The sequence below is a fragment of the Lynx rufus genome, unplaced genomic scaffold, assembly GCF_022079265.1.
Source record: "Lynx rufus isolate CCGP_SWC_20201006 ecotype Redwood Valley unplaced genomic scaffold, mLynRuf1.p SCAF_13, whole genome shotgun sequence".
NCBI classification, from domain to species: Eukaryota; Metazoa; Chordata; class Mammalia; order Carnivora; family Felidae; genus Lynx; species Lynx rufus.
In genome coordinates this window covers 41060814-41086170 of record NW_025814827.1, presented here as the reverse complement: position 1 = coordinate 41086170, position 25357 = coordinate 41060814, and the positions used below count along the sequence as shown (strand labels likewise).

The window sequence follows — 25357 nt, the reverse complement described above, 5'->3', positions numbered from 1 at the left end:
GGCAGCATGACAGTGACATTTCAGCTTACACTTATGAGCGCACCCTGATGATGGAGCAGAGATCCCAGATGCTCCGGCACATGCGACTGTCCAAAACCGAGCGGGACAGAGAGGTGAGACCTTCCTGTATTCATTGAATCCTGGCCCTGTGAAGTCTTGTCACTGAAACAGATGATCCTCTATTGTTCTCCTAGGATGACAGATTCTTTCCTTCCCACTTTATCAGTTCTTCCACTGTAACCCTACATTATTGTTTGAAAATAATTGAAGCTGAAGCATGAGAGAGATTTGGGTATAGAGGTCATAGCTGTGTTGGGCCCTCCTCAGGCACAGTTGGTGAAAGACCGGAACTCAATGCTGCGATTGACCAGCATTGGCTCTGATGAGGATGAAGAGACAGAAACCTATCAGGAGAAGGTGCACATGACTTGGACAAAAGACAAGTACATGGCATCCCGGGGACAAAAGGCCAAGTCGATGGAAGGATTCCAGGACCTGCTTAACATGCGTCCGTAAGTTTTCCAACTCACAAGCTTTTCACATAACATGGTATCCCAGTCAGTGGCATACATGTGACTTTGCCTGGATACACAGGATAAAGTCTGTTCATTCCACACCAAATCCAGCCATCTCTGTTATTTCCCTGTGCATACCAGCTACCAGTTAACATTGTACACAAGCTAACCACCCTTCTTCCTCACCATGTTCTGTTCCCGGCATAAAACAAGCAAACGTCGAATGAGAAAACCCAGGCCAGAATATTAAAATAAAGAAATCATTTGTTCATTGCATTATTCATAGTCATTGCAAAAAAGCTCTGTATCTCAAGGTTTTTAAAGTTAACTGTATGTCTAGCTTTCTCTTTGCCTTAACCACCTCTATTTCTCCCTTCCACCTGCCCAGGGACCAGTCCAATGTGAGGAGGATGCATACAGCAGTGAAACTCAATGAGGTTATAGTTAACAAGTCCCATGAAGCAAAGCTTGTTTTGTTGAATATGCCAGGGCCACCTCGAAACCCTGAGGGTGATGAAAACTGTATCCTTTCCAAGAGTGGGGTTATCAGTAAGGAAAATCTTAGCCTGTTTCTTAGATGAGACCACTAGGTAACCTTAAAAGTCATTGTCTGTGCCCACATTTCCCTCTTGAGGAGGGAAGGACGTTAAAAGTCTTAGGCAAGGATTCTTACAAAGTAGTGAGAGTAATCTCCTTTTGGGGAGGTGGGTGTATATGTTCTCTCTGAATCCTAAAAAGACTTTATAGGTGGTAAATTTGCATCATGACTTCTAATATTTCATGGTATAGAACCCTTTCTGACAGTCCTAGAGACAGAGTACCCACATCCTTTCTCCTTTTCAAGCTCTACCCGCTTTGCAAAGCTCCTGTGGATGGAGTTAGGGGAGAAGCAGTGGAGTGGAACCTCCTTCAAGGGGAAAAAAGAGATAAGGGTTTTTCCTCAGACCCTCATCCCAGGATTGTTTTCATGGGGCCCCTTCAGAACGGCAGTGGTGTAGACTGGCCCATTTGCACCAGTACCACTAAGCAAAAAAAGATTAAGAAAAAAAGAATTGGCAGAAAAATCTGACTTGAGCAGCTTCACTTAGAAATTACTTGGGTTCTCTCTAGCAGTCTTCTAAGCTGCCCTGTTGTGACTTTTTCTTCTTTTTTGGCTTATTTTGCTATGTGGTATAAACATGTTATTTGTGGTTTTCCTCCATTTTTTTAAGTAACGTTTAGAAAAAAATCTAACAAATAGAGATCTTGTATTATACATGCAAAGGGACTAGATTCCTGGATTATTTCACAGGGTTAAATGGACTCCAGAGTTCAGATCTCTCCAATTCTTAGTATATAGTAAGTAAAACAAGCATGTTGATTTTGCAAGTTTGTAGTCAGATAAACCCAGATTATCATGTCAGGTTATAAAAATGTGCTTTTCTCCCACCTGTTTGTCTCCTTGACAAATTCTAAAGACATGGAGTTCCTAGAAGTGCTCACCGAGGGACTAGAGCGAGTCCTCCTTGTCCGAGGTGGTGGCAGTGAAGTGATCACCATTTATTCATAATCTACTCCTGAGTGACTCTGCTTGGCCTCACCTTTCCTAAAAGGCTTCCATCCTTCGTGGAAGTGCCAGCTCTTTACTACTACTCCCATCAAGTAGGCCTGGGTTCTGTACACATCACACTGAACTCTTGACAGGCTGAGCCTCAAGTACTTGTGCAAAAAAAGTACAAATAGTTCTGTTCTTTGCTGTCATATGATCTGCCATCCTTACAGAAGAAGCAAATATCCCCTCAACATTGGAACACTGGTCAAGTCCTAAAAGCCATGTCTGTCCCAGTTGAAGTCAAGTTAGAATTAACAAGCTAAACCAATAAAAATGAATTGGCAAAAGGGATGCTAGAAATTCAACTGAAGACCGAAAGCAAGTACGGGTCCAACATTAAAGGGAAGTCTCAGAAGTCATGGTCCAGTGATGACACCATGGGGGTAACAGCCAGAGGACACAGCTTCATCATACTAAAGAAATCACAGCCAAGTATATGGGGACCTAACATCCTTGTGGAGATAACCTGTGGCAAACCAAGATGAAAACCTTTTTTAGCTAATTTTCTTTAATGAATCCACTGTTCTCCAGGACTCTGATTTTCTGTTAGGGTACTAATATACAAAAACTGACACATGGCTGCAGCCTTTACTTCTTCCTCCAAAATAAGATTCTCCTCAAATACCAGGTTTAAGTACATATACTATGTTGGTGTATATATATGTGTGTGTGTGTGTATTCACACACACACACACACACACATATGTAGGTGTGTATATATATATGCATATATACGTATATGTGTGTATACATATACATGTACATATATGTATATACATATATACATACATGTATGTATATATGTACATGTATATGTATACACACACCAGCTGGTTCTCAAAATGGATTCTGTGGTTAAGATTGTAATACAGGCATTATTATCCTGGAAATTGTTTTTTAAAGTTGGAGTGGAAAATTTTCTTTCAGGCTGTGTTCAAATGGCCAAATTAAGGTAACTCCAAATGGTAGCTGTTAAGATCTACTGAAACACAGTCTGTGGTTACCTATGCGACAAGGGCAAACATTAAAGTTGTTATCTAGGAAACCTAGATGATGATGCATAGTGCCCAACAGTTTCTCCTTTCCCTTTTTTTTATGCCCTCTGGGTTGGTAGGCAGGCATAGGTCAAAAATCAGGAACAAACACTAGGAAGACTGGCTGAAATCCTTCCCTAAAAGCGTTGGACTGTCTTTTAAAGGGGGAATCTAGCAATGGGAGTTGAAGTTCCAGAGCCATACTCCTTCCATAGTGCCAAAGATTGAGCTGCTGCTCCTCTCCCTACCTGCTTCACTAAAGTGGCATATGATTGGCATTGGCCTAATTCAAGAAACTTCTTTCACTAAGAATCCTGTGGACTCATTTCCAAAGCCATAGCAAAGACTTGAGGCACTCACCTAAATGCCCACAGTATGAGCAGTTTTCTTTTCTCAATTCTATTCTTGTGACTGCAGAAACTTGGCTTTGAACTAAGAGTATCCAAGCCAGCAGTCTTCTGCTATAACAGTTGTTTTCAGAAAGCTCTAAATGTGTCAAGGAAATACTTGTGCAAGCTTAGCTTTTTATTTGCTCATTTACTGGTCATTAAAACACCTGGCTTTCAAGCATAGGGAAACCACCTTGAGTAGTAATTGCAAATATGTGAAATGTTCATTTCTTTTATAGGATAAGTATTTAGAGAAACTATCTTAACTGTATTCATGACTGATTTGAATCACTTTATTAATAATAAATAGTGCCACTCTTTTTTGATTACCCAATAGGATTTGGAGGAAGCAAACCTAGGTATCAGCAGACTATTCATTTGACTGTTACGGGGCAGAGGAGAAAACTCTTCAGTATGGCTTCAGAAATTGAGTCATTTTGTTCCCTTTGCTCTTTTTTCAACCTCAAGACCCAGTCAGGGTAGCAAAGCAGACACAATCTTTAAGTCTTTTTCCTGCTCCTTCCTGCAGAGGGTAGAAGCATTGTTTACAATTTCCACCGTAATACTCCATTGTTGAATTGAGTCCACAGTAGTGGAATAGGTTCCTTAGGACCCAAGATATTGACACCCCAGTCTTTAAAGGTCAGCCTACCCAGGAATTCCTCTACATTTACACACATCCTCTGGCCAAAGTAGTTGATCTTTTTTTTTTCCATATAGAAAAAATATGGGCAGAAAACAAGGTTTTAGAAGAGCTTTTTGTGGTTGGAGCTCTATAAGAATCTTTTAAAAGGGATAACGGAGTTAGTGGCTACTAATAACAGCCGCTACTTCAGCCCTTAAAACATACAATCACCATTATGTGGGAAAATGGTTATTAGACCAGATTTAAACTCATCTCCGTCTAGAGCATTTCATGTCCGTGTGTTGCTTATGTTGTTTGTCTGCAAAGTGTCTTGTCTCTTCTAATCACTGCAAATAAAGCAATACTGAAAACTTGATAAGAGAATGCACCTTAGGGGAAGGGGCTTTTATGTTTCAAGAAGGAAGAGAAAGGAAAGACCTCTTCCTGCCTTTTGAGTAAGATTCAGCTTTTAAGTCTCAGCTATGATTTACCAGGGCAGATTATGACAATATCCATTCTCCAGATGCTGGCCCTCTGCCTTCTAAAGCTATCTTAAAAGCTGAGGTTTGAATTGCAGCATCTGCTTGACAGATGCCAGGTTCCTCTTGGCAGGGGAAAGATCATTACTGTGTATCTTCCTTTGCCTCAGATGGCTGTGGCCCCGACTATCCCGCCAATCCTCACGCCCCCTACATGTGTTAAAAATCCATTATTGTGGATATTAAAGTAGCGATTACACTGTAAGCATATTTACGTGCCCTTTTTGTCTGGTTTATTTTTCTTTTCATCATGTATAATCTGAATCCAGCATTAGTTTCTTACATCTTCCACAAGTGTCTCCAACAGAATTTTTATGTTCCAGCTTGTGTTAAATAGAAGTGAAATATTAAGGAAAATAGATTTAAGGGAAACTTGTGCAACTTTTTTTTAAGCATTGTTCTCGACCATTTAATTTATTGAAAGGAGCTGCTGCTGTGGTTCTCGATTTAGCAGCGGCCATTCTTTTGTTTACATAGAGTTACAGTTTTATTTGTTGTTTTGCTCTGTACTGGAAACATAAATAAAGTTTTCTACATTATTTTCAGTCAAGGGTTGTAGTATGGTTTGTGTGTGTAGTGATACATACTTGTCTTTCTGGGCCTCACCATGGAGAAAAGAGAGCTTTGGGTTCTTGTTGGCATGAGTGATCATGTGAAGAGTAAGTATGTGAAGGAGGAGCCACTGGACATGAAAAGGTTGTAAATGGGATCCTGATACAAAGGCACCAGGTACTTCTTTCTCAGGTTCACAGAAGCAGTCCTCCACCACTGAACTCCATCCTCTGAAACAAGAAAAGGTGAAGGGGTGTTGAACTAACCCCTGGAATCAAGTACAGTTACTTTATTTAATCACAGGCTCTATTTCACTTTATCCTTAAAAAATAACAACTTCCAAACTCCCAAGGAATCTTATTTCTTAAAAAATAAGCTCTAGTACCAACTCAAATCCTCCACTCTCAAATGGGTCAACTATTTACAACTGCCCCAAATTTAACTTTTGGCTTACCTCAGGGGGCTCAATGAAGGCTAACCAATCTGATGCATGTGTAGGCAACAGTCCCATTGACTGGCACTTATAAACAGCCAGTGCCAAACCCATGAGGTTTCCAATGAGATATACCAAACCCTGCAGAAACTTCTGACTTGAACTTTCTAGCATCTTGAAAGCTGTTGAGAGAACAAACCAAGTTTTTTTTCCCCAATATGAATCAGGTCATTTATTAAAACAATATAGACCCAAAGAAAGAGAGCAAATAGGACCACTGAAGGTGAATAAAAAACCATGATAAGTTCCCTCCCCTCCATGCTGCCACCATTATCATCACCTCCCTGTACACCCCCCTCCACCCCACTGGCAACTAGCCAACAGCAGTACTAAAGATTTTCATGAGTTTCACCTAAGAATATGTCTTCAATTCTTAAAACTTAAGGAAGGGTTTATCAAGAATACTTACTGGCTGAAATGGCCATAAGTGCCTGAATGGGCCGCCAAGCCATCATACACACCATCATAGTAGGGAAGATGGAGATAGTATTGCCTGCCATGTACATGATGAAGAGGTTCATGGGAATCTGTTTGAGGGGACCCAAGGCGATATCCCAGCAGCGCTAAAACAAACACAGTTTTAACTGATGATCTGTATCCTCCGTCCCACATTTGTCAGATCACTGATGTTAAGGTGAAGTGAACACAATTCCCAATTCTGTGCTTCTGAACCGACTCCTCAGTTCCACCACTTTTGCCCTTCATGTTGCCACAAGAAGCTTTCTCTTCCACTAAAGATAAGGCATCCTCAACATTTGTAAAATTTTTCCCCATTGGTTTTCCAGATGTTATTTTCCCCCCCATGATCTAACTAAAAAGAAAGACTTCCCTACTTTGGTTCTTGTACTTCTGCATCTATCATTGTCCCATCTACAACTGAAGAAATAGGTAAATCCACAAGATGGGAGTTAGCACATCACAATCAATAACTAAAAAAACAAACTGACAAATCAAGATATTGAAGTCCTGGGGGTGCCTAAGTGGCTCAGTTAGTTGAGCGTCCAGCTTTGGCTTGGGTCATGATCTCACGGTTCATGGGTTCAAGCCTCGCACTAGGCTCTCTACTGTCAGTGCGGAGCCCGCTTCAGATCCTCTGTCCCCCTCTACCTCAGCCCCTCCCCTGCTCACATGCTCTCTCTCAAAAATAAACATAAAAAAGGAAAAAAAAGATACAGAAGACCTGAATGACATTAACTTAACCCAACTGACATATACAGAACATTGCACCCAACACCTGTAGAATTCACTTTCTTTTCAAACACACTTGAGACACTTAGAAAAGCTGACCACTTGCAGAGCCATGAAGAAAGTGTCGGCTCACAAGAACCCAAATCCTACAAAGCATGTTCTTTGCTTATGATGCAATTAAGCTAAAAACCAGTAACAAAAAGAAAACAAAACTCCCTACATGTTAGAATTAACAAATGTATTCTAAATAATCAACAAATCAAAGAAGAAATTAAATACATATTAGAAAACTATTTCTCTTTTAAAATTTTTAAAAAGCTTTTATTTTAAATTCCAGTGAACATACAGTGTAACATTAGTTTCAGATGTACATTATAGTGATTCAACACTTCATACAAGGTGCTCATCACAAGTGCACCCAAATCCCCATCACCTATTTAACCCATGCCTCCACCCACCTCCCCTCTGAGTCTGTTTCTTGGTTTGCACCTCTCTCTCCCCGCCTTTTGCTCATTTGTTTCCTAAATTTCATATATGAGTGAAATCATATGGTATTTGTCTTTCTCTGACTTATTTCTCTTAGGATAATACTCCTTCGCTCCATCCACATTGTGCTCGGCATCTATTTCAAGAAGTTAGAGAAAGGAATAACGCCCACAGAAATGAGAAGGAAATAAAAATGAGAAAAGAAATTAATGAAATTTTCTTTAAGTAAACAAAGCTGAAGGCATTTTTTTTGAAGATTAATAAAATCAATACTGGAGAGCCTGACGAAGGAAAAAGAAGAGATATTTTACATTGTGAATAAAAGAGGAACATCTCTATAGTTCTTGCAGTGTATTAAAGTGATCATATTATGAATTTTGGGAAATGGATAAATTCCTAGAACTACCTAACAGCATAATATATTAGATTGAAATTTTAAATAGTCCTCAAATTGTTTAAGAAACTGAATCTTTAATTAAGCCCAGATGGTTTTCCTTGGCAAATTCTAAACATTTTAGGAAAAAATTAAGCCAATCATATACACACTCTCAGAAAATAAAAAATGATCATTCTGCAACTCATTAAATGGGGCCCCATAAATACCAAAACCTGACAATGACATTATGAGAAAGGCTTATAGATTGATATTACTCCTGAAACTAAATGCAAAAATCCTAAACAAAATATTAAGTAAATCTAGTAATAGAAGAATATATCACTATGCATTGAGCTTATTCGTGTTAAAAGAATAAATGGCCATATTTGTAAGCAGTTCCTGATGTGTCACTTACATAAAAGATCACTTATCTTGGAGTTTAAAGATCAAACCATCCATACAACAGAAGTGTTCTAAAGTATAATAATCTACCTGCAAAATCAGGCCATTTTAATACTTTCATGTTTTTCATAATAATACAATTTGATGTACCAAGATGAAAAGTGATATACTTACCAAGAAAGGCACTGATACCAGCTGTCATTTTCATTTTGTAAAAATCACTGCATTTCATGAAATGAAGATCATTTGGTATTGAACAATATTAAGGCTGAGATGAAAAAAAGTGCCAGGTTGTGTTCTAGCTGTCAGGAAACAAAAATCTGCTCTCCTGGAGCTTACCAGTGTAAAAAAGACAGTTGATAAAGTAACTATATCATATACATGAATGATATAGGAAAAATATAGGAATTAGGAAAGGATAAGTAGGAAAACAGGATAGGGAGTGCCATGAGTAGGCTTCACTAAGAAGGTAATTTTTTTTTAATTTTTTTTAACGTTTTTATTTATTTTTGAGACAGGGAGAGACAGAGCATGAACAGGGGAGGGTCAGAGAGAGGGAGACACAGAATCTGAAACAGGCTCCAGGCTCTGAGCTGTCAGCAAAGAGCCCGACGCGGGGCTCGAACTCACGGACTGTGAGATCATGACCTGAGCCGAAGTCGGCCGTCCAACCGACTGAGCCACCCAGGCACCCCTACTAAGAAGGTAATATTTGAGAGACCTAAAGGAGATGGGAGAGCAAGTCATAAAAGTATCTGGGGGAAGAGTATTCCAGGAAGAGGTAAAGAGCATGTAGGAAAGTCTGAGATGGAAGCCTGCCAATTATATTCAAGAAGCAGCAAGGAGGCCATTCTGACTAGAGTGGAATGAAGAACAAAGGGGAAAGTGACAGAAGATGAAGTCGCTCAGACTCGAATGATAGGTAAGGTAATAAATAGTAATAAGTAACAAACTTTCTCATCTGTTGTGAGGATAAAGCCAAAAGGATATCTGACACATTGGTTGTGTCAGGGAACTAGAGTTGTGGTTGTAAGGGAACTAGAGTAAAAGGAGGACTTCAGCTGTTAGGCACAGCACCAGTAGATAATTTTCCCCCTACTTTCTTACATCGTTCAAACGCCTTTTGTTTTTCCAACTATTAAGCACTTTTACTACTGTAAATTAATCTCAATCGGCTTATCTACCAATATTGGGGTTAAGACTCCTACAGTAAGTCAGTCATATGCTGCCTGGGAGAGGAAGGTGCGTGTGTAGGTCAGGACTGTCCTAAGAACTACTGTGACATCTATACCTCTGTACCTTCTCCACCAGAATCCGGTCTGTCTCCTGCACGCTGGTATCAGGCACTTGCTTGTCCAAGTAGCCAACAGGGTACAGCGAGTCTCCCTGGCCACCTCCCCGGTCACTTCGGCTCCTAAAGAACCAAAACAGGAAACTAAGGCTGCAGACTTCCACACTTCAAATCCCACATTTCCTGTTCTATTAATCATAGGAACAAAGAGCCTCAGATACAACTACCCAGATTAGACCAAGCCCTCTCGTGGGTTCGTCAGACCTCTGTCTATTGGGAGGAATAAAATAAACATCCTTTGAACATTAGAAACTTCCGCGGCAGAGAAGCCACTAGCTCCCCAGGAGTCGTCTTTATGCCACCCGTCCTTTTCAGAGAGTTGTGCCTCAGAGATCAGTTCCTATTCCTCTGCGGCAGTACTGGGGTGAAGGCTCTGTTACCTAACTTGGCCCCTGCTCCTCACCTGCTGCCTCCTCCAGGCCCGCTCAGTTCAATGGCCCACTTGAAGCGCCGGCCTCGGTTAGCCACCAGGCTCCCCTGGGCCGTCATGGCAACGGCCACCTACCAAAGCTGCAAAGCTCCTCACTGTAAAGCGGGCCGGGACCCAGACCCACCGACACCCGCTACTTCTCTGTCTTACTCTTCAAGCCGGCTTCCGGCGCGTAACGTAAACGTCACTTCCACCCGGAAATTGGCGGACGGAGGGTGGAAGAGAGAGTCCTTGGAAGTGCAGAAGGTGGGTGTCGTGAAGGTCAGACCGTACTTAGCTCCGTAAAACGACCCCCGAGCGCTTCCTCCTCTCTGAAGAGGCCTGTTGTGTGTTCCCTGACCTCTGAGATGCGCTTTGCAGAGGGAAAGTCCTTACTGACCCTGTTAGGAATTGAAGCCTAGAAATCCTTCTGAGCTCCTACGCTCTCCCGGGAAGACAAGATTCAAATCTGCGTTAAAACCTGTATTCACCACGGGTTGAGTGACCTTAAGCAAGTTATTTAGTAGCTTCCGAGTATTGAGAATGCCCTCCATGTCCCAGGAGCTTTGTGTTTAAGAAGTCACGTTAACCCTGCGCGGTAAATAGTCCTATGCTCATTCCGCCCAATGCTAGGAGGCAGTGTAGAAGTGGGAAGGCTCGTGGGCCTGAGATACAGATGGCCTTCTTTTGAATCCTGGCTTCTTTACTTATGTGACTTTGGACAAGTTAAATCTTTTGTGTTTCAACCTTTTCATATGTAGAAGTTGGATAATCTGCCTACTTTCCAGGGTTTTGAGGTTAAATGGAGTGCCCGCTACGTATGCATCATTTTTTTAATTAAAAAAAAAAAAAACACAATAGTGATTGGATTTTGTGTTCAGTTGTATACTTATATAATTTAACCTGATGTTCGATATTTAAGTTGTTTCCCGTTTCTACCCCTTTTATAACCATTGAATGTGAACATTCTTGTGTGTGTTGTATTTCCTTAAGTTGAATGCCTAGAAGCGCAGTTGCTGGATCAAAGACTATGCACATTTTTAAGGAATTTTCATTTTAAATGCTCACTAGCAAAATCGCACCCATTTGCATTCCACCAGCTTTATAATGTGTTTTAATTGGCGGTTTGAAAATGGTACTGTATTTTTAAACTTTTTTTTTTCTTTGACTCCCAAGTTACTTGATATGGTCGGCTTAGGGGTGAGGGAGGAGGAGGAATGAGGTGAGAATATAATCAAGAGCTAAGATTGAAAAGGGCCAATTAAAGAGTTTGGACCCTTGAAGATGATGCTGATCTGGAGACGCTGAAGATTTCCATCCCCACTTTGTTTTCTGATTTTAAAAGTATCGTGTGTTCATAGACTGTTTGAATAAGGTAGTAACAAGAAACACTTTTCCCCTTCCAATTCATTCTAAAATATTTATCTGATTTTAGGAAGACTCAGCTTGTGGATTGCTTTCCTGCTTTTTTTCTACTTTTCTGCCTTTATCTCTTATCTCTGATAAACCTTTGAGATTCATCTCAGACTTCACAAGGGTCTTGGCCCTATTGGGCAATCTTCTTTGTCCCCACTGTAATCTGCGTAACAGCACTTACTGCATTGCATTTATGTTTGTTGACATCCCCTGAGCACATATCTACCCCCTCTCTTGCTGCACCCTGCCCTAAATTCCTTAAAGGTAGGAGGTATGTGTTAATTATATTTGATTCCACTGCCTAGAACATGATGTATTGAATAACTGTTTAGAGAATGTGAGTAAATTAATTGAAAGTAAATATAATACAGAACTGAATATACTATAATTACATTTATGTGAAAAAATGTAAAAACTAGAAGGGAATACGTTTTAGAACATTATCTATTGTATCCAATTAATGGTTTTCATGGATTTTTTTTTCTTTTTTTGAGTTCAAGTTTCTTTAATAAATTGTAAAGGAGCACTTTTGAAAACATTGTTAGTCATTCGAATCATATATTCCATCCCTTTTAAAGTACTCCCCCACTTAACTATAAAAATGTTTAAACTGGAACCCAAGTCGAGGTTGCTTTGGCCTCAGTAGGTTAGTCCAGGTCATTTATTCCTTTATCCTAGGAATCCTCATAGTGTAATTTGCTAAAACATGTTCCAAAGAACATGAAGACTGAGGTGAACAGTGAGACTGAACTGAGAAAGTGTTCCAAGGTCAAATACACTTGAGGAAAACTGTAAATGATATTCTGCACACACACCCTGGAGGGTCTCAGTGTGATTAATATATTAAAACCATGAGAAGTGATTCCGTAATGAATCTTCATTTCCCATCCACCTAAATAAGAAGCCCCCCCTTTTTTTCTTTATCACACCTATTAACTTCCTATGGAGTCATTGTTCCATAGAATACTTTAGAAGTCTTGAGAAAGATGAAGGTACTCCCTGACAAGCTCTGCTTGTTGTTGTTTTTTAAGATTATTAGAATACCATGAGAAATAATAGATCCTTTATAGAAATGGAATTTCAAGTTGAATTTAAACTTGAGGACTCAGGGTTTTTTTGTTTGTTTGTTTTTACTAATTATGTTTTGCAAGAAAAGTCAAGGGAAACCTAAATTCTGATCCTGACTCCAAATGAACTCCACTTTCAGTTAGGAACTCTTGGCTTTAATTTCTTCATCTCTAAAATAAGGGACTTCTAGATGACTTCTAAGGGTAACTTCTAATTCTAAAATACATTTTTTTTTTTTTCAAAAACATTTTGCATATGGGGCACCTGGGTGGCTCAGTTGGTTGAGCTTCCAACTTCGGCTCAGGTCATAATCTCACGGTTCCTGAGTTCGAGCCCCGTGTCAGGCTCTGTGCTGACAGCTCAGGGCCTGGAGCCTGCTTCGGGTTCTGTGTCTCCCTCTCTCTCTGCTCCTCCCCCGCTCATGCTCTGTCTGTCTCTCTCCTTCAAAAATAAATAAAAACATTTAAAAAAAAACACTTTGCATATTATTCTTTCATAGACATAGAGAAAATGATGAACACATAAAGGAGTAATGGGATTTCAGATAATTTTTTTAAATTGTGCTTTCCCATACTTCCTAGTTACCTGCATTGTGCAGGTACCATTTTTGGATTTTGAAAAAGTATAAGTGTTAATAATATGACACATTTCCAAACCTAGAAGCATAATGGTTCTCTGTCCCGGATTCACAGGAGAATCACCTTGGAATCTCTTTAAAAATATTGATGCCTGGGCCACACTCCAGAGATTCTAATTCATTTGCTTAGGGTAGAGCATGGGTCTACTGTGCAGCAAGTACTAAGAATCACTGACCCAGAGCATTTTGCTGCTCTAAAAGGTTTGAACTTAACACAGTAATTTAAGCAAACAGTCAGTGATTTCTGAGAGCCTCCTTGTATGCCTCCCACTGGACTAACCTTGAATAAGACAATAATGGAAATACTCAATTTGTAAAAATAAATCTTAAACTTCCTTTTGTGACTTTGAGCAAATACGATTTTAATTAAAGAAACTGAGAAGACCTACACCATGATTCCATAGGTCTTGTGAGTTGCCTCAAGTGACTTTATATTTGGGCTGTCTACACAGTTTTTGTATTTGTTTTTTAATCTCCCCACCACCACCACTTTAGGCGTCTAAGATGCTATCTGTTTCTAATACTTTATGCCATTTCTGAGCAGTTGCATTTGGATTGAAACTTGAAAAGGATATTTTTATTTATTTTTATTTTATTTTATTTTTTTAATTTTAAGTAGGCCCCATGCCCAACATGGGGCTCAAACTCACGACCTGCAGGCCAGGAGTCACATGCTTTACCAGGGCGGTGCCCCGAAGAAAAAAATTTTTTTCTAAGTTTATTTATTTATTTTGAGAGAGAAAGAGCACGAGTGGGGGAATGGCAGAGAGAGAGGGAGAGAGAGATGATCTCAAGCAGGCTCCGAGCTGCCAGTACAGAGCCCGATTCGCGGCTGGAACCCATGAAGCTGCGAGATCATGACCTGAGCTGAAACTAAGTCAGACACTTAACCGACTGACCCACTCAGGCACCCTGAAAATTTTCTATTCAAACAACCAGATTTGCAAGAATGTATCTCTCTAAAGGGGAAAAAAAAGCTTTCATAGATAATGTCTTACATTCTGGGGTATGCCACTTAATGTCTGTACAATAATTGTTCTGCCCTCTTCCGTCGTCCAACCAGCTTCCCTAGTATGCTGTTCTAAAAGGTCCTGTAGCTTCCATAAAATGGGTTTCCATTGCAAATCCCCAGTTTATTTGTGTTATTTAACTCTCCTATCATCACTGCCTTCTGAAAAGGACCACCTCACACTATTTTATTCAAGATGCGATTTATTCCGTGTCAGTAAGAGTCTTAATGAGAGGAAACTTTTTTCCTCCATTTTGTCTGTTTGCAATTTCAAACCCCTTTAGTGTAAAAACAATTTGGTGGGGAGTGGGGAGCGGTAAAATACTACCTTCCTAGTTATTGTTGGGTTTCTGCGTCATTTCTATGTGGATTAGATTTTTTTTTTTTTTAATTTCTGGTTTATGGCTCTGCGGGTGTCATGAAATACCCCTGTCAGCAGTGACATGAACTAGACAGTGCTGGGAGATGTTGGCTAGTAATACCATTCTTCCCTAACAATTACCTTTTTTTCATTTCAGGAGAGCTGTTGTGCAATTCACATTTTAACAAGTTCCCATTATAGCACTTCCCTACAGCACTTGCTTAGGAAACTGGGAGGATTGCCATTCCCACAGATCTTATTAAAGGATAAGAATGACAACCATAGCATGAGTCATGATGATACATTACTGACGGCCCAGGATGCTTCTTCAAGCGTGATTACTTTGGATTCATTCTGGTGATTAATTTCAGCTATCTTGGATGTGGGCTAACTTGTCTTTACATCAGGTATCTGAATGACCAGTGCAGGTCCTTCATGGCACTTTTTCCTATGTGCTAATTTTTAAAAGCCTCAATTGGTTCAGATATAAGCACTGCTTTATGGCCTGAATTTTTTGGAAGGAAGATTATTGTGCACTGAATGTTTATGTTTCCCCTAAACTCATGTGTTGAAGCCCTAACACTGACATGATAGTATTTGGAGATGGGGCCTTTGGGAGGTAATTAGGGTTAGATGAGGTCATGAAGGTGGGGCTCTCATGATGGGATTAGTGTCCTTAGAAGAAACCCAAGAGAGCTCACTATCTCACTCCACCATATCAAGACATAGTGAAAAGGTGGCTCTCTACAGGCCAGGAAGAGGGCTGTCTTCAGTAATTGAATCAGCCAGCACCTTGATCTCAGACCAGCCTCCAGAACTGTGAGAAAATAAATTTCTGTTATCTAAGCCACCCACTCTGTGGTATTTCGTTATGGCAGCCTGAGCAAATTAATGTGAGGATTAAGTAGGATTCAGAAAAATTGAATAAGTACCTTTTGGTACTTGGAGGCAAAGTCACCCCCTAAAACATAAACATAAATGTAGGGGTGTTTAATTGGTAGGAGCTTATTGTATAAATGTAAACATACTCAACACTGTCCACTGACTTTTTTTTTCCACCTTATCTTGGATATCTTCCATATGTGTCACTCAGTTTTGCCTCATTTTTTTAAAGGCTATAGAGTATACATAGGATAGGATGTATGATAATTTAGTTAACCAGTCTCCAGTTGATGGACATTTAGGTTGTTCCCTTTTGTCACTATTACAAAAAATGTTGCTGTGAACATCCCTAGGGTCCTTGTCAACATGGTTCTATAGGAGAAGGTTTGTGGACTAAATTATGTCTATAGTCTTGTAGTAAATTGAATAGTGTCCCCCCAAAATTCACATCCATCTAGATGGAAACTCAGAACCTGACTTTTTTTGGAAATAAGTTCTTCACAGATTTAGTTAGTTAAGGTGAGGTCATATTGGATGACGGTGGGCCCTAAATCCAATGACTGGTGTTCTCATAAAAAGAGAGGAAGACACACAGATAAACAGGGAAGAAGTCCATGTGATAATGGAGACAGAGACTGGAGTAATGCAGCTACAAGCCAATGATTGCCGGAGCCACCAGAAGCTCGGAAGAGGCAAGGAAGGATCCTCCCTAGAGCCTGCAGAGAGCATGGTCTTTGGCAACACCTTGATTTTGGGCTTGTAGTCTCCAGAATTAAGGGAGACTCTCTTTCTGTTGTTTTAAGCCACCCAGATTCTGATACTTCATTACAGGAGCCCTAGGAAATGGATACAAGTTTCTTTCTAAAAGAGGTGCATTCAAATGAATCCAGCTAACAACCAGGGCTAGCTAGCTTCAGTGGGAAAAAAATATAACAAGTAATAAAACAGTATCGCCAAAGCTGCCAAATTTAATTCTAAACTTTCAGAAATTTGCACGAGAAGTTTTATTTAATTTCCTACTTGCTTATGATTAGTTCCTGTAATAAAGTGATTTTTAGAAATTAATTACAAAAGAAGGACAATTATTGTATAAAATGGAAAATGCAACTAACCCAAAAGTAATAAATCATACCATGGAAACAAAAAAAAATTTTTTCCCATAGACATTTTGAGTTCATCTCTTCCAGACTTTTTTGATTTATATTTAGACTTACTAAGACTATACGGTTTTATAACATGCTGTTTCATGAAGAGCCATGCTTTCATCTTTTAAAAAGGCAAAGAAAAAAGTATGGCTTAATCTTTATTTCAATGTTTTTTAATGTCTCTGATAGCTCTTGCCAGATGTTCAGGCTCTGTTGCTCCCATCCCACCCTGACCAAGATCACGAGGCACCCACCAGACTTCCACACTCCTCTCCACCCAGCCTGCAGCTGGAGCCACACCCCATCTCCCAGGACCTATGCTGGTACTACTACTCTTTCTAGATAAGAGTAATTTTTTTAGAATATTGGCTTTCTCTCCCTTAAAGGATTCAGAGTTCAGGTAAGTTTGGGCAGCACTGCATATAACTTTCTTTTAGAGATTTACAATTCATGTTAGTATTTTTTTTTTAATTAAAATCCAAGTTAGTTAACATATAGTGTAATAATGGTTTCAGGAATAGAATTTAGTGATTCATCATTTACATATACCATCCAGGGCTCATCCCAATGCATGCTCTCCTTAATGCCCATCACCCATTTAACCCATCCCCCGCTCCCCTCCCCTCCAACAACACTCAGTTTGTTCTCTGTATTTAAGAGTCTCTAAAAAAAAAAAAAAAGAGAGAGAGAGACTGAGAGTCTCTTATGGTTTGCCTCCCTCTCTGTTTTTATCTTATTTTTGCTTCCCTTCCCCTGTGTTCATCTGTTAAACTTAGTATTTTAAAGACTGAAAAGTGCTATAGTAAAGAAATAACTTATTTAATATTTGTTTAATCCAAAGTTGCCAAACTTTGTGTCCAAGGAAGACTTTTTCTTTTTCTTTTTTCCTCTTTGTTCAATCTATCAACAGCTTATAGAACTGGTATTGTGAAGAACAGAGCTAATTTGGGGTAGGAACTTGAGCCAGTTTAGGTTCAGACTCAATTTTGTCACTGTAGGAGTAGTTTTGCCTTTGCATCCAGCTCTGAGAGGTGGACTTCAGTCTTGTAATCTTCCTACTGCCCCCATCTCCTGAGGCTGGGGATCTGCTTTCCTCTTTCACGTCTCCTTTCCGTGGACATTATCCTGCTTCTGATTATTGCTGTCCTGCCCATTTTGTTTCTTTCCTGCCTGCCACCCTGCCCTTGAACTCCCCTCTATAAGGTCTGTTTGTTATGAGGCACCAGCAGTGTTGAGCCCCCATGGTTGGGTGTGTGTTGCATATGGCATAGCTTTCAGATGCCGTGTACCGATTACCAGGCCATCAGCACCACAGCGGGTCTGTCTTCCCACCACTGGTCCCACTCCTAGAGCTGGTGTAATTCCAGGACTCTGCTTTCCAAGGCAGCACTCAACCATACTGTGTTCTCTTGGAAAGATCACTGAACAGGTAAAGTTCGGAGTTGGGGGATATTCTGCAAAGAGATACACAATCAGTGCTCTAGGCACTACTGAAGTGTTTTACATAGGTTACCCTACTTCCCAGCATCCCCAAGGGAAGAATATTATTATCTCCACTGTGCAGTTAAGGTAAAAATAGAGCAGAAAGGGTCCAAAAGCAGTGATCCAGGCTTCTGATAGAGATGAGCTTTGCTCCAAGGCTAGTGTTCTTTCCACTCTAAGATGCTGCTGTCTACCATCTTCCAGTTGGTAACAGTGTACCCTAATTGCTGGAAATCTACTTGGGGAAGGAGGAAAATAGTCTCTTGGGATTCAGAGTTGAAAATCTATAAATAACAAATGTTACCTGCTGTCCAGCTCTTGAGTTGTAACAGAGAGCTGCATCAGAGACCTCTTTTCGTTTTTGTTTTTTAAATTTTTTTAATGTTTATTTTTGAGAGAGAGAGAGAGAGTGCGAGTAGGGGAGGGCAGAGAGAGAGGGAGATACAGAATCTGAAGCTGGCTCCAGGCCCCGAGCTGTCAGCACAGAGCTAAACGCAGGGCTCAAACTCATGAACTGCGAGATCATGACCTGAAGCCAGATGCTCAACCGACTGAGCCACCAACGTGCCCCCAGAAACTGTCTTAACAGGAGGATCTCCTACTACCCTACAGTCCCCACCACTTCCACCCTCCAGCAGCCCTCAAACCCCCCTCTCCCCCACCCCACCCCCTTGCCACACACACACACAAATTTTGCTGCTTCTGAACCACGGAAGGCATCGGTACAGTGGTTGTGATTGAAATAATCATAAACCTTGCAAACTGGGAGGGAAATCTGCTCTTTTCCACTGCTACTGCCTTATCTGAAATGTACCCTAATGTCATTCCTTCCTTCCACAGTCTACACAGGAAGGTGGGGAAGGGAGGAGCAGAAAAAAAGGGATTGACTTCCCACTTGGACTGCCAAAGTCAAGTGCCTGGAATTTTCCAAAGGCTGTGAAGGCTGAGCAGTGGATGCAGTTATTTATGGAATGGATGAGCTATTGCTGTCTTGTATTTAGGTCTCTTTAGGCATTGCCCTTCGTCAGTCTGCACTGATGAGAATGACACACCACAGTAAAAGCTGTGGCTCCCTGAACCGCTGGCGTGAACTACAGCACTTTCATACCTAAGGTTCTTGCCAGCAGTCCCCCCTCCCTCCCACCAGCCATCTTGTATCCTGGTGACGGCTTAATCCTCCTGAAGTACTGATTTAACCATCAAGCTTCCTCGCTCGATGTCTATGCATTTTTTTTAACTGACATTTTTACTATGCGCATTTATATTAATTGGCATGGACTGACTTATATGACATGTATTATAAAAAACAGTTTACAGAGTTGTAGGTAGGATATAATCTCACCTCTGTTCCTAGATATAGTTACATTTGCATAGGAAAAAAAACCCATATATTCAAGATGGAAATAGTGCTTATTCATGAGTAATAGACTTCTAAGGGTTTCTAGTGATCTTTTTCTTTCCCTAAAACCTTTGCTTCATCGCTCCAGATTTTCACAGCCTGTCAAGTGACCACGTACGTTTTCAGGCTTTGCTCTTGCTACCCTGCTTGTCAAAAATCCTCTCCAGCTTGTCAGGCCTGGTTCAAATCTTCCTCCATGACACCCCCACCCCCACCCCCACCCCCACCCCAGCTGTCCAGTTAGAAGTGTACGTAAGACTTTGCATGAGTGTTCTTTTCTCACGCGGGTGCTTATGTTCAGGGTGTATGCTATGCACTGTCCCTGAATGACATCCATACCCTTAAGCAGATGGGGTGGGGGCAGAAATGCTAACTCAGCTGCCTGTTCATTCAGATAGAAGGAATATAAGGTATTCAGAAGGAATAAGAGAATGACCAGAGGAGTAATTCCCTCAGACACTGCTCACTGGGAGGGCTAGCCATGAACCACCTTTCTATGCTCAAGGACTCGTGCAGGGATACTAAAAACATGTATGGGATGACCTTTATTTATTTATTTATGTAAGTAATCTTTACACCCAACATGGGGCTTGAACTCACAACCCTGAGATCAAAAGCCACATGCTCTACTACTGACTGAGCCAACCAAGAGTCCCTCTTTTTTTTTAAATCCATAAAAAGAGAAAAGCTTGATTGAGCTCCAAGTGAAAAAAATTCAATTTTGGTTGACTCACAAGTGTCAATGAAGAAGACGAACCTGCAGTCTCATTGCTAAAATGTATATATTTCGAAAGTTGCAACATGAAGGCAAATCTCTTTATTTTCACTTTAAATTATGTCGACACCAGGCAGCGACATGAGATCTACAGGCCAGGGCTGCTCTTCACTGGTATAACTTTAGAACCTGAGTCTGGGGATGGACTGCCTGAGACACTGTGCCCTAAGAAGACCTAGAAATGAGAATATCGGGATTCGCATCTGGCCTTCAGACAACCCGAGGCCTTGTTTTGGCTGACATCTCTCTGTGTTAACGCAGCACATTCCTTGAGTCCTAGGACTCCGTTATTTGTCTTCTCTCAACATCCAGCCTCCCTTGAGATAAAGTCCCATGTCTTACACTCTTCATCCTCTTCCTATGAGGGCCCCACTGATGCCTTTTGTGGGTTATCAGGAAATTCCTGTTTATGATGGTAGTGATGAAGAAACAGCTTGAAAGAAAGTGACTTCATCCATGTGCGTTGAATTTTTTTTTTCTTTAAAATAGCATACCTACTGGGGCGCCTGGGTGGCGCAGTCGGTTAAGCGTCCGACTTCAGCCAGGTCACGATCTCGCGGTCCGTGAGTTCGAGCCCCGCATCAGGCTCTGGGCTGATGGCTCGGAGCCTGGATCCTGTTTCCGATTCTGTGTCTCCCTCTCTCTTTGCCCCTCCCCCGTTCATGCTCTGTCTCTCTCTGTCCCAAAAATAAATAAAAAAACGTTGAAAAAAAATTTGTTTAAATAGCATACCTACTTAGTGGAGGTCATACGCAAGGAATGTTCTATGTTGCAACACCCCTAGAGCCCAGGGGTCCTGCTCCCTCCGCTCACTCACCCCACTGGCCTCTCTCAACAGTCCCACCTGTTACAGGTGTGGCCACACACATAGGCATGTGCCTGCTTGTGCTTGGCTCTTAAAGGCATTGCCAATGCAAAATATATCTTAAAATATTTCTACCACCAACCTAAAGTAGTGACCCACTCACCATTACTTAATTTTTTGTATTAAGTAGGTAAGGACCCAGTTACCAGGGAGGAAAAATATATTGCTTTTATCATCTAATGACATCTTAGTTCTGATTAGTTTATCTGTGAGGCCTCTCATTGCTCTGAACTCCCACAGCATTTAGGATATACCTTTTATCATTGCACTCACCACAGTTTATTCGAATGATCTCTTTCCCTGTTTATCCAACCCCCTAGGAGCTCCTCTGGACTATCTGTAGCAGCTGATGCAATGTCAGCCTTGTACATGGTAGGCCCTCAAAAATATTGCTGAACCAAACGTAAGCAACCCATGCCTTAGGCAAGCCCCGGAGAGTTCTGGAAAAAAGAGCCCCCCCCCCCCCCACCTCCCAAGAGTGGAGGAATGTAGTCTTGCAGTGAGAAAATGTTTTTTCAAATACACCACTTGATTGGCTTCTGCAAGGGCTCCCATCACAATTTGATTAACCTTGACCAGTGGCTTACCTTTGAAGATGGGTACACTCTGTGTCTACTAAGATGAAGAGAATTTCCTCAGTAGTTAAAAGCAGGTGAGGGACAGACCCAACCCTAACCTCATATTCTAGTGTTTCCAGTCCCAGAGAGACTGAGTTTACTTTCTGGGATAGGGTTTGCATCAGACATAGTTCTTGTGTTCTTAAGAGTCTAATACAGAGTCTGACACATATTAGGAATTGAAACATAATAGCTAATAATTATAGAGTGCTTACCATATGGCAGACACATTCCTCTAAGCATTTTATATGTATGAACTCATTTAATCCTCACAAGTATGAGACAGATACTATTATAATCCCCATTTTACAGATGGGCAAACCAAAGCACACGAGAATTGTTATGACTTGTGCAAGGTCACATAGCTCCAGAGTCCATGCTTTTTAAATACTTTGCCTTAGTACCTTTAAATACGAGTGAAGGAATAAATCTCTCCCTGCACCATACTTTTATAGCGGATGTTTTCCTCTCCTGGGACAACACTTAAGGCAGTCTCCCCCACCAGACTGTCACTAGCTCAGGGTCATTCTTTGACTTTTGTCCACCCTCAGTTCCTAGAGCTTGATTGCCGCGCCATAGCAAGACTACCGGGCGTGCGCGTGGCCACCAGGGGGCACTATGGGCACACGTCCTCTTCCCTCCTCCCTCCAGTCCTGCGCGACCTGAGGGGGGGCCGAGCCAGCGTTGGGCGGAGCCTGGGAGAAGCGTCAAGGGGGAGCTATCCCGGCGGGCCGCGCGCGCGGCCGCGTTTGAATGGCTCAGAGTGGGGCTCGGCCCGGGAGCCGAGGGACGGTCTAGGCTGCCGGGCGCAGCTCGTCAGCGCCGGGGCAGGGCTGAGGTGCCGCGGTACCATGAGGCGCCGGTAAGTGATGGCCGGGCCTGTGCGAGCCCGGCGCCCGCAGCTGCCGTGCCGAGGCCGCTCGTCTCCTCCGGTCCGGCCGCGCCCTGGGCCCACCTGCAGGCCCCGCGGCGGCCTCCGCTCGGCGGAGCCCGTCGGCGGCGGGGCTGCGAGGTCGGAGGGTGGGGAAGGGCGGGGCGGCGAGACCTCCGTTTCCCGCGAGTAGCCCCTGCCCGGCCGCTGCGGGGAGGGTCAGGACAGCGGGCGCGGGAGGCCGACTGGGGGTCGCCGCGGGGCCGGGCCGGGAGAGGCGTGGACGCGACCAGCTGTCACTTATTTATCTGCGGGTGGAGCCGACATCTGCACGCCGGGGAGGGGGAAGGACGGAACGCGTCTGCGGCGATCTGTTTGAGGGCTGGTTTTCCCGAGCCGCCTAGGCCGGGCCTTGGTATTTCCTTATATTCTGACGGGTCCTTGGTTCCCTGACAGATAAGCTTTTGTTTAGCAGGACAGAAACTTGACATAACTGCATACGAATTGCTGATTGCAACTTTAAAAACCTCATTGTACTTGCTGAAAAGTTGTTCTGTAACAGTACCTAGGCTTTTACCACGCTCTTAAATTGGCGTAAATATGGAGATAACAAAGAGTTCAGTTGTTTTCTTGTGGCTTGTAAAGTTCTTTGAAAACAGAGGTGTCTATGTCAGTTTCTTTACAGATTAAAAGAAAAAAAAAAAAACAGTAACAAAAATTAGGTGTGTAATTACCAGTTTAGCACTAGCAAAAAATCTGAGAAACTAGACCACCTAATAGCTTCAACTTGTGTAAATAGTTTATTCTGGGTTTTTTTGTTTGTTTTTGTTTGAACCTGCTTCAGACTTGAATCAGAATTTTATACGTTGAGGCTTTTACTGGGCTAATAACTAGCACTGTAGTGTTAGCGATGATAAATATTTATTTTGGGCCTTCTGGGTGTTAAGCACTGTTTGAGAGCTTTGCTTTGTGATGGGTACTATTATTATCCCCATTTTGACAAAGAGGAAACTGAGACACAGAAAAGTTGAGCAACTTGTACTAGGTTACACAGCTAATACGTTTGGGACCCAAGCAGGCTGGCTTCGTGCTTTTACCTATGCTTCTTTACTCCCTCCTTTATATATGGCTTTTTTTAGTTGACAAAGCTCTTTGATTTACTTCTCTTAACTGGGGGTATAAAATATGTGAAGTGTGTTTGTGTATATATGCATTCACACACTATTAAATTCAGCTCTCTGCTTTTGTTGACCGTATGTAAGTTTTGCATACTGAGCAAAAATTCCGTTGGATATTTTAAGATAAATGGAGTTCATAAAGTTCATGTTTGTGTCATAGTTTATAATGTTAGTTCCTTTGTGTCATGTCCTGAAAGTGTAGAGAACAACAGTTTGAAGCCTACATACTCTTTAAAATATACCTTTATATATTTTTATTCTGAGAATTTAATTGAGTGGTTACTCTGTTCTTGGAATGATTATACTTACAGCTCCATGACAAGAAATAAAGGTTCAAAAAAAAATCATTTCATAAGAAATCAGCAGTTTGTGGTGATTTACAGCAGAGCAGTTAAATTTCATTCATCAGTTATCAAGCTTTTGATTGTCTCTATGCCCAGCAGTGTTAGGTACAGTTGGTTATACAAAAGAAATGTGCCAGGGCAACAAACCTTAGTTTGGGATGTGAGATTAACAACAACAATATAAAATACTCTTCTTTAGTACAGAGGGTGTATGGTGAACTGAACTGGGCTGATTGGTAATGCTTCTGCAGAGAACCAACACATAAAGGATGGATCTAGGGCATTGAATAGAAGTGTGAATGGGGAATTTTAGTGAGGAAACAGTGTGTTCAAAGACTTGGAAGTGAAAAGGATAAAAAAAATACTGATTCAAAGGGGCACATGCACCCCAATGTTTATAGCAACATTATCGACAATGGCCAAATTATGGAAAGAGTCCAAATGTCCATTGACTGATGGATGAATAGATAAAGAGGATGTCCATTGACTGATAAATCGATATATATCTATATCATATATCTATCTATATATCTGTATCTCATCTATCTATTTATATAATGGAATATTACTCAGCCATCAAAAAGAATGATGGCAAATTTGGAACCATGTGGATAGAGCTAGAGTGTATAATGCTAAGAGAAATAAGTCCAAGAAAGACCAATACCATGTGATTTCACTCATGTGGAATTTAAGAAAGCAGATGAACATGAAGGAAAAATAAAATAAGATGAAAATCAGAGAGGGAGGCAAACCATAAGAGACTTTTAACCATAGAGAACAAAGTGAGAGTTGGTGAGGGAATGGGATAATGGGTGATGATGAGTATAAAGGAGGGCACTTGTGATGAGCACTGGGTGTTGTATGTAAGTGGTGAATCACTAAATTCTGCTCCTGAAACCAGTGTTAAACTATATGTTAACTACCTTGAATTTAAATAAAATCTTGGAAGGAAAAAAAAAAAGACTTGGAAGTGAGAATAAAAATGATTTTTCTTGAGAACAGCGAACCTGATCTATTTGGAAAGTTCCTATTGAGAAAAATGAGATTATGTGGGCAGAACTGAGGAGTGTTGTATAAGACACATATGGCAGAGAAGTTTAAGTTTAACGTATATGTATATACACAGAGAGATGATTTTGGAAGTTTTGAAACTTATATCAGTGGCTCTCAACTGGGGACAATTTTGCCTGCTTTGGGACATTTGGCAGTGTCATGGCTGGAATGGGGAGAGGTGCTAACTAGTATCTAGTTGACAGAGGCCATGAGTTCTGCTGCTAAGCATCTTACGATAGGACAGCCCCTCCATTAGAAATAATTACCCCAAATGTCAAAATGTCAGCGGTGCTGAGGTTGAGACC

The 25357-nt window shown here is 41.3% G+C and overlaps 3 protein-coding genes and 1 long non-coding RNA gene across 10 annotated transcripts in view; 3 read left to right on the top strand and 1 right to left on the bottom strand.

Annotated features, from left to right (window-relative positions):
• The window catches only part of SLC12A6 (solute carrier family 12 member 6), an 86256-nt gene extending 83528 nt beyond the window's left edge, over positions 1-2728 (top strand). For all 3 annotated transcript variants that reach the window (XM_047075366.1, XM_047075365.1, XM_047075368.1), the window contains 4 exons: positions 6-113; positions 328-512; positions 904-1037; positions 1973-2728. In XM_047075366.1, the coding sequence (XP_046931322.1) occupies positions 6-113; positions 328-512; positions 904-1037; positions 1973-2064 (519 nt within the window). In that variant the 3' untranslated portion in view covers positions 2065-2728. The remainder of the gene's footprint in view (positions 1-5; positions 114-327; positions 513-903; positions 1038-1972) is intronic.
• A 2175-nt stretch (positions 2729-4903) lies between these two features.
• Positions 4904-10120, bottom strand: EMC4 (ER membrane protein complex subunit 4). 4 transcript variants are annotated; one of them, XM_047075361.1, is made up of 5 exons: positions 9945-10120; positions 9490-9604; positions 6148-6301; positions 5700-5860; positions 5352-5475 (listed from the first exon to the last, which is right to left on the bottom strand). In XM_047075361.1, the coding sequence occupies exons 1-5, from the start codon at positions 10028-10030 to the stop codon at positions 5440-5442; spliced, it is 552 nt and encodes a 183-aa protein (XP_046931317.1). In that variant the 5' UTR covers positions 10031-10120; the 3' UTR covers positions 5352-5439. The 4 variants fall into 4 exon arrangements, with proteins under 4 accessions (XP_046931320.1, XP_046931317.1, XP_046931319.1 ...); XM_047075364.1 differs by lacking the exon at positions 5700-5860 and having other exon boundaries at positions 4904-5475; XM_047075363.1 differs by lacking the exon at positions 9945-10120 and having other exon boundaries at positions 9482-9554.
• A 71-nt stretch (positions 10121-10191) lies between these two features.
• Positions 10192-20621, top strand: LOC124508741 (uncharacterized). The gene is made up of 4 exons (XR_006961310.1): positions 10192-10217; positions 14599-14798; positions 16658-16868; positions 20198-20621. It is a non-coding gene; the product is annotated as an uncharacterized LOC124508741 (long non-coding RNA).
• Positions 20622-22337: 1716 nt separating this feature from the next.
• Positions 22338-25357, top strand: part of KATNBL1 (katanin regulatory subunit B1 like 1) — a 49316-nt gene continuing 46296 nt past the window's right edge. For both annotated transcript variants that reach the window (XR_006961309.1, XM_047075360.1), the window contains exon 1: positions 22338-22468. The gene's annotated coding sequence lies outside the window, so the exon portion shown is untranslated. The remainder of the gene's footprint in view (positions 22469-25357) is intronic.